General features: G+C 31.9%; 2 protein-coding genes across 2 annotated transcripts; one reads left to right on the forward strand and one right to left on the reverse strand.

Moving 5' to 3' along the window:
• Window positions 1-205: 205 nt before the first annotated feature.
• Window positions 206-3,199, reverse strand: LOC108967305 (high mobility group protein D). The gene is made up of 3 exons (XM_018930616.1): window positions 3,087-3,199; window positions 1,278-1,492; window positions 206-1,202 (listed from the first exon to the last, which is right to left on the reverse strand). The coding sequence occupies exons 2-3, from the start codon at window positions 1,425-1,427 to the stop codon at window positions 1,011-1,013; spliced, it is 342 nt and encodes a 113-aa protein (XP_018786161.1). The 5' UTR covers window positions 1,428-1,492; window positions 3,087-3,199; the 3' UTR covers window positions 206-1,010.
• Window positions 3,200-6,829: 3,630 nt separating this feature from the next.
• On the forward strand, window positions 6,830-8,368 carry LOC108967278 (selenide, water dikinase 2). The gene has a single exon (XM_018930584.1). It carries the CDS (start codon window positions 7,107-7,109, stop codon window positions 8,043-8,045), a length of 939 nt encoding a protein of 312 aa, XP_018786129.1. The 5' UTR covers window positions 6,830-7,106; the 3' UTR covers window positions 8,046-8,368.
• The last annotated feature ends 817 nt before the right edge of the window (window positions 8,369-9,185 follow it).

Consider the following 9,185-nt stretch of genomic DNA (forward strand, 5'->3'; position numbering starts at 1 on the left):
ACGTGATTTATTTCTGATATTTTTTCTTTATTTGGATTTTAAAAACATACTACAACGCTGATTTAATTTTACAAGTATTTATATTCGTATATTTCTATTTATAAATTTTCATTACTATGATTYCTACTCTAATGCCATATTATTGTTAAATATGTTAAATCTGAAAGAAGAAATGAAACTAGTTAAAAAAAAATATGAAGCACGCTGTCTGTTAACTTCTTTATTTAATAAAAGTGCGGGGACGCGAGACACGTCTCTCAAGGGGTCCAAAACTATTTCTAATCAAAAATTCTTTATTAAGGGATTATAAATCGTTCCAATAAATAAATTATTACGTTTTATTTCCTTCAACATTTTTCGATTGGGTTTATATAACTCGTTTTTGTGTGAAACAATTAGTACAATATTGAATAATAAAATTTAAAAAAGAAATGTTTCCGTACAATTCGTACCTTTAGTGCAATTATTGGTACATTAGTTATTTTTGGCTTATATTATATGAGGACTTCAGCTTAAATTTTTTTTTTTGTTTTGAATGGTTGACAATATTGAACACAAAGATAAAAATTTACTTTCTTCAAGTAAAAACCCTTTCGCATTAATACAACCTTTCTCGTTACACCTACACTAATGTATATGTAAATAAATGCAGTTATATATATTCGACTTTTTATTTTTTCTTCACGGCTTCAACGACCTCTTATTTAGTGTAATAATGGCTCTTTTTCCATGTAATAAGTTTTTTTATTTAAGTTTATTTTACATTACTTTGCATATGACTTTTACTACAACTAAAGACTTTTTATATCATGAATTTCTTTTTGTTTTTCATGTACTTGAAATTTTGTGCAAACTTGTTTAAAAAAAATCAACTTTTTTACGACATATACTATATGAATATAGATGTATTGTGTGAATATATAGATATGGTTACAGATGGGCAAGCTGGTCTTCTTTTTACTGTATATTGAAAAGATGTGTTTATGATTTATTTAGTATATCATCTAAAATTAATCGCTTTCTTCGTCCTCATCATCATCATCGTCTTCAGATTCAGCCTTCTTGCTCTTTTTGGCGGGTTTTTTCGCCGCCTTACCACGCTTCTTGGTGGTGCCATTTGCAGAGCTACCGCCATTCGCTTCAAATTCTCTTACAGCATCTTCGTAATTCTCCTTGGCCTTTGCAGCCTTTGCTTCCCATTCCTATTAAGGTATAATTAATAAAAAGAACAAGTTAATTTTAAGATTCTCTATTTCTGGAATTTTATTACAACGCACCGATTTGTCCTTCATTGCACGCCATAATTCTCCGCCCTTTTTCGCGACTTCAGTCACTTTAATACCGGGGTTTTCGCGCTTAATTTGTTCGCGTGCACTGTTTAGCCATAGCATGTATGCGGATAGAGGACGCTTTGGTTTATCAGACATATTTACTGTTTTTTTTTTTACTTTAGGTGATGTATGAATTAGCAATACAACTCAAAAGCTTGCGTCTGAAAATAATAAAAAATATTTATGTAATGTATTTAAAAACAACTATAATTTCTAATAGAAATTATGCGAATTATAGTTAATAAGTAGTTGAAGTCCTAATCTAGCATTATTCTGCATATATAATATTTACAGCAACATTATAAAAGACCAACATTCTACTGCCATGCGTTGAATCGACTTTTTATTTGATGTACAATTTCATCAAGTTAAGAAGCATACAAATAGCGCGGGATTTCAAAATTACTTTAATTGCAAACAGCTTCTTAGATACACACATTACGTATGTCAATTTTTAAAATGTACAACACTCACTAATTGATTAATATTTTTCACTAAGCATTTATTTACTTGCAGTTAACAGTAATATATTAAACAATTAAATATTTTTCAATTTCTCACCAGAGTTAGAACTAAGTAAACCTTTCTTCTGCAATCCTTGATTTCAACTGTACTATGGCTTGTGCCGACAATGTCGATTTTCCCTTGCAGTTTATATTGCGTCAACTGCGCTGCTAACTGCGCAGCCACTGAACTGTTTTATTGCCTGTTTACTCGCTACTTTACCTATGTCGGTACATAGGTAGCAAGTCATACATATATAAATCTATGATGATGGCAAATATGAGAAAGTAACACATATGCAATAAAAAAATTCAACGAGCGAAGCCGGGCCAAAAGATGAAAACAAACGCCTTACCGCGATGGCGGCAATTCTACCGAAGCGCAGGTATGCATTGTGATGAACAGAGTGGAAAATGGAGAAAGCAATAAATAGGATGATAAACAATTGTATATCRTTTTCAATGTACGAGAATATTTGTACCAAAATTTAATAAGAATAAAATAAACCAAGTGATATAATAGTAAACATCACCTCCATTTGCGTTACAGCTTACAATGGGCATTTATTCTATAATTTATTTGGGGTATATTTTAAATTTGTATAATGTAATAATTTTCACTCTTGTTAGCTAAGGACTCAATTGAACACTTTTGTAATCAATTTTTAGTTCATTCATAAAAGTACCTGAACTAATTTGATTTGGAGTGAGATTTTTAATTATATATTAAGAATAGTTTGTTTTACTATGACATTTTTTGCTTACAAGTAGCACAGATGATCATTAATGCAAAGAAATTAAAACACAAAACAAAATTCTAATAAGCAATAACCAAAATTATAATCCACCAAAATTTCATTATCACTTGAACTCTTCAACTTTGCTGCTGATGCACAAGTAAAAGATGAATCCGTTTCAAAAGTATGTTGATCTGCTGGGACGCGAAATACCTTCTCTGCTCCTTTTTTTTTATCCATTTTAAAACACAAATAAAATTATAACTTGAAATTTAATTTTAAGAGCTCACAGAAAAATTCGCACGTCGCTGTACGTCTTCACTGTTTAGAGATTAATAAAAATCATATAAAAGGTGAAAGCATCAGTAATTAATTTTGGCGCCAATATACTTATATATATGCAAAATTCGCGACACCAACAGTTTAATTCAGCATCGTTGAAAGTGTCAATTATTTTATCTTTCCATTACACTATTAAGTATTCTCCTTTTAAAAACTAAGTTTTATTAACTTACCTTAAAAACACAACGAATTTGATCAAAAGTTTGATTAATAAATTTCACGAATTCAATAAGAAACTAACTGTTTCACTTCACTACAAAATCGGAATGAATTTATTCAAGAACTGTACTTGTACAAGAAGCTTGCCTCGGTAGAAAACTTGCACAATGAAAAAATAACGAATGTGGAAGTAACGAATTCGTATTACGAGTAATTCAGCCAGAGGTGTATTTACGCACAAAATTAAGAAAATYAAATTTTACTTGATTAAAAATGTTTCTAACGAATTTAACATTAAATAAATATGTATTTTCTTTAAGTTTATCAATTGTAAAAGTATTACTTTATATGGGCCTACACAATTATCAACTCTATTCAGTTAGTTGATTGCAATTCAGACTGTGTACACCTAAATTTGTAACGGCTCTTGTTAACAGCATCCACGTTTGTGGATTTGGGACGGAAAAATTGAAAATAGTATTACCGAATCTAAAGTAAATTTACCAGTAAATGGAAACTGACACAACCCTATAATAATGCTTGTTTTTTGTACAAATATTACATCAAGCTGTTGTAAGGGTTTCCGATTATATGTATCCCTAAGTTACTACGACGACACAACTTAAGATCATTGAGAATGCACATTACACCAATCACAATAGATTTCGAAAACCATATTGTAAATAACATGTGCAAGCAAATCTAGTAATGAAATAAACAAACAGTTTTAACGTTATATTTTTTTAGGTTTGTATGGATTGTTTTGTTCTGGAATGGCTGTTATATTTTTGGCGGAGTCATATGAAGAAGTTCACGCAAATGAGAAAAGTTCTCTAATCGACATTCACTAGGGAGGAGCCAGAAACGATTATACATATGGCTCCAACAGCTCATGACTTCCGGTCTTTGACCAAGTGCCCTCTGGGTAATCAAAGATCATCCATTTGAAGGCGAGGCAAGTGAGAAGGCGAAATATCCCCTCCACAGTGTTGTGTGCTGGGTTTGGGACCCGCCACGTAAAAAAAAAGCATCCAATGAACAGTAAAAAACAGCCTCGGATGTGAGAGAGCTTATATGAAAATACACAATAAGTTAAATGTCTAGTTAATTTTTTTATATAATATATACATATTTTTCACATTACATCAAGTAAATTTACCAAACATAACTAAAACGAAAACACTGAATATTGTAGTATATAGTTAGCAGTAAATAAGATAATTTATATTTTTAAAATATAAATATAGGGTAGTCGAAAAAGTCTTTTCGTATTTCTAATCAAACTTTAACTTAATGAAAATTTTTTTTTTTATATTTATAATGAACTTTAATGAACCAAATATGTACCATTTTGGTCTACCACTTTTTGCCATTTTTCTGGTAGAGACATTATTCCATCAGTGTAAAACTTTTCTGGTTTCTCGGTAAAAAACTGCTTCAGGTAATTTTCACAGGCTTCTCTTGAATCCAAATTCACTCCATTAAGGGAGTTCTGCATTGGCCGAAACAAATGGTAGTCTGATGGTGAAAGGTCAGGACTATATGGTGGATGCATCAAAACTTCCCAGCCAAGCTCTCCCAGTGTTTGCCGAGTCATCAAAGAGGTGTATGGTCGAGCGTTGTCCTGATGGAAGACGATTCTGTTCATCAGTTCTGGCCGTTTAATTTCGACTGCTTGCTTCAATCTCATCAGTTGTTGACAGTAAAATGTAGAATCAATCGTTCGATCAGGCTCTAGTAGCTCATAGTGAATTATTCCTTTCCAATCCCACCAAACACTCAGCATAACCTTCCGAGGCGTCAACACTGGTTTTGCATACATTTCTTGAGCTTCATCACGCTTAGACCATGATCTCTTTCGCATATTATTGTATTTTATCCACTTTTCGTCCCCTGTTACCATTCGCTTCAGAAATGGTTCGATTTCATTTCGTTTCAGCAAAGAATCACAGATATTAATTCGGTCCATTAAATTTTTTACAGACAATTCCTGTGGTACCCAAACATCGAGCATCTTTTTGTAGCCAGCCTTTTTTAAATGGTTCAAAACCGTTTGATAATGAATGTTAAGTTCCTTAGCGATGTCATGGCTGCTTATGTGACGGTCCWGGTCAATCTTTTCCATAATTTCATCGACTTTTTCAACGATTGGTCGACCAGAGCGAGGTGCATCTCTAACAACGAAATTTCCCGAACGGAAGCGAGCGAACCATTGTTGTGCTACACGAACTGATACAGCATCGTCTCCGTAAACCTCACAAATTGCATTGGTGGCTTGCGTGGCATTCTTCCCATCTTTAAATAAAAATTTCAAAATATAGCGAATTTCTTCATTATTTTCACACATTTCAGAACAGCCGTAACTTTTCTTCAACTGCCCCAAATTTAATTTTTTTCTGAAAATAATAAAAATGTTTATGTAATGTAATTAAAAATATCAATAAGTTCTAATAGATATGATTTATATGTATTTAAAATTTTTTAGAAAACAGTATCGAATTATAATTAATAAGATGTTGAAGTCCTAATATTGCATGATATTTACAGCAACACTCGAAATGCATCGAYGCAACATTTTGATGCATCATAACGGAAAAAACATCGATGTATATTTTTGGTTTGCATCTCTATTACGGCTTGTGCCGACAATGTCGATTTTCCCATGCAGCTTATATTACGTCAACTGCGCTGCTAACTGCGCAGCCATTGAACTGTTTTATTGCCTGTTTACTCGCTACTTTACCTATGTTGGTACATATGTAGCGAGTCATAAATATACCAAGACGGCAAATATGAGAATGTAACAACAAAAAACTTATCGAGCGAATCCGTGACAAGAGATAAAAGCAAATACATACTTACCGCGATGGCGGCTATCGAAGCATAGGTATGTATTGTGATGAACAGAGTGAAAGTGGAGAAAACAATAAATAGGATGATAAACAATTSTATATCGTTTCCAATGTAWGAAAATATTTATAGCCGACAATTTTATTTTAATAATTCGCGACACCGACAGTGTAATGCAGCATCGTTGTTATCAATTATTTTATCTTTACATTGCACTATTAAGTATTTTCCTTTCAATACTTTAAAAAACTAAGTTTTATTACCTTACCTCCAAAACAACGAATTTGATCAAAACTTTGATTAATAAATGAGACGAATTTAATAAAAACTAACTTTCAATTTACTCCAAAATCRGAATGAATGAAGAACTGTCAGTTGAAAACTTGCACAATGAAAAAATAACGAATGCGGAAGAACGAATCCATATAACGAATAATTCAGCCACAGTTGTATTTTCAAACAAAATTAAGAAAATTAAATTTTAATTGATAAAAATATTTCTCTAACATTAAATAAATATGTGTTTATCAATTGTAAAGGTATTACTTTATATGGGCCTACACAATAAACAACACTATTCAATTACTTGATTGTTATTCAGACTGTGTACACCTACATTTGTAATGGCTCTTGATAACAGCATCCACGCAGTTTGGGACGGAAAATTTGAAAACTACACTACTGCATTTGTTATTAAATGAATCTCCATAATATTTTTTTTATTATACAGACTTTAACATCGCCGTATAAAAGAAAATTAACATTTCTCCGAAAATATTACTTGGAGCTGTTGTGAGTTGTTTACGATTAAATGTATCCCTAAATTACTACGACGAACAAACTTAACATCACTGAGAATGCACATTACACCGATCACAATAGATTATTTAAAATCATATAACATATGCAAACAAATCTAGTAATAAAATAAGTAAACGCCTTAACCTTATATTTTTTAAAGTTTGCATTAAGCTGTTACCACGTGAAAACATCAAAAAATGTTTAATTCTACTGATCACGGTCTTTCTAAAGACTTTCGACTCACCAATTTCTCGACTTTAAGAGGGTGAGGATGTAAGTTGCCTGAAGCGGTACTCCTAAGGTATCTACAGGAAACAGACATTTTACATAAAGTTGCTCACGATGAAAACAAAAAGGATAAGGATGGATTTATTGGTTCTGGAATGGATTGTGCTGTTATACCTTTGGCTCGCCACAAAAACTATTTTCTCGTTCAAACTGTTGACTTTTTCTATCCATTAATTAATGATCCCAAAATAATGGGCAAAATAGCTTTAGCCAATGTTGTAAGCGACATGTATGCGGTGGGTGTCACGACATTTGATAAACTGAATATGCTTGTTAGCGTTTCAACAGAATTTTCAGAATTGGAAAGGGATGTTATCGTACCACAAATAGTTGAGGGATTTCTCGAATCGGCAAAGGAGGTCGGAATTCGTGTACATGTGCAGAGTGTTTCTTACAATCCTTGGTGCATAATAGGCGGCATAGCTAGCTCACTTTGTACTGAAGCAGAAATTATTATGCCCTCAAATGCTGTAGATGGTGATGCCATTATATTAACTAAACCACTCGGTACACAACTAGCTACCAACGCCTATATTTGGATGGAGGAGAAAAATGAGAAATATCTTAAAATATCTGCACGTTTGAGTGATAATGACATTAGGAAAACTTTCAACAACGCTGTTAAGTCAATGACATTCCTCAACAAGATTGCCGCTCAACTTATGCACAAATATAAAGCACATGCTGCCACTGATGTGACTGGTTTTGGTTTGCTCGGACATGCAAAGAATCTCGCTTGTTTCCAGAAAGATAAATTATCTTTTGTATTAAATAAATTGCCGATTATAGCGAATGTAGTAACAATTGGTGAAATACTGGGACAAGATCTTAAGCTAAAAAGTGGCAAAGCAGTGGAAACTTCTGGTGGCTTATTAATATGCTTATCAGCCGACAATGCTAAAGCATTTTGCGAGGAGTTCTTTATGTTGAGCAATAAAGAGCAACAAGCATGGATTGTTGGCAGTGTTAAGCGCGCCAAAGAACGAGATGCGTGTCTTCAACCCAATGCGGAAATTCTTGAAGTTGATCAATAAAACTCATCTTTTGTACACAAACTTATTTACAATGTATTCAAGTTTCAACCATAGTTGCTATAAAGAGTGCGGGGTTCAATTGATGACGAGTTTTTCGTAAAGATTTTAAATCATGAAAAGCTCTGAGATATTTTTGATCCTTTATTCGATATACAAATTATGGATTGCGCTTAAAATCTTGTTTCATTACCAAATTTTAAAAGTTAAGACATTCAACTAGTGACGAGATGTTTGTAAAGATTTATATATGCCGAAATTTCCGATATAATTTTGATATTAAATTTTATTATGGTACACAAATAAATAATTTAATTTGAACGTAATACTTAATGCGTTATTATTGTAACAATGGAAATATAAACAATGTTAAATGTATTTTAATTGAAGATATTTAAAGGTTGCTGTGACTTTCAGTTCTTGAAGAAGGAAAACCATAACTGATGGAATTTTTTTTTACATTTTGTAATCCCGAAAATCTTAATTAAAAATATTGGATTAAAATACTTAATCATAAGTGTATAACTGAGAATACAAAATTTTTAGTGCTAAGTTTTTTAAATTTAAAAATTAGCAACGATGATTAGAAGGCAAGTTCGGGTCACCGAAGTTAAAATAAATTTCTTATTTGCATATTATTGGAATAGCGCACTATTCTCTTTGCAGATATTCCTTCAAAACTAAAAAAACCTATGTACCAACTGTCCTTAGAAGAGAAAATTACGTTCCCACGACAGTCGGGTCAACGAAAACCGGAACGGACCCGGATTTTTATCCGGCCAAGGACTGTCAACTCGGCAGAATTCTGCCGTTACAACAACAACAACAACAGAATAGAAAGTTGAATTCTGTCAACAATTCTACTAAAATTACCGAAATTTATATAAAATTAGTAATATTGACGCGATAATATAAACAAACTTGGATTCTTTGTGAATTAATACATTTTAATATTTCTTATTTTTTCTTTTTTTTAATTTCTGGCTCAAATCTACATTTATTTATTTATATATATATATATATATATATATATATACCTTTCTCAATATATTAAATTCATGAACTATCATTTTTTCTCTGATTTGTAATGATTGGTTCAAGATTTTGTTTAAATATTTGCTTAAGTATTAATATTTGTTTAAT

This window comes from Bactrocera latifrons, unplaced genomic scaffold (genome assembly GCF_001853355.1).
Source record: "Bactrocera latifrons isolate USDA-ARS-PBARC rearing strain unplaced genomic scaffold, ASM185335v1 scaffold_182, whole genome shotgun sequence".
Lineage (NCBI taxonomy): Eukaryota > Metazoa > Arthropoda > Insecta > Diptera > Tephritidae > Bactrocera > Bactrocera latifrons.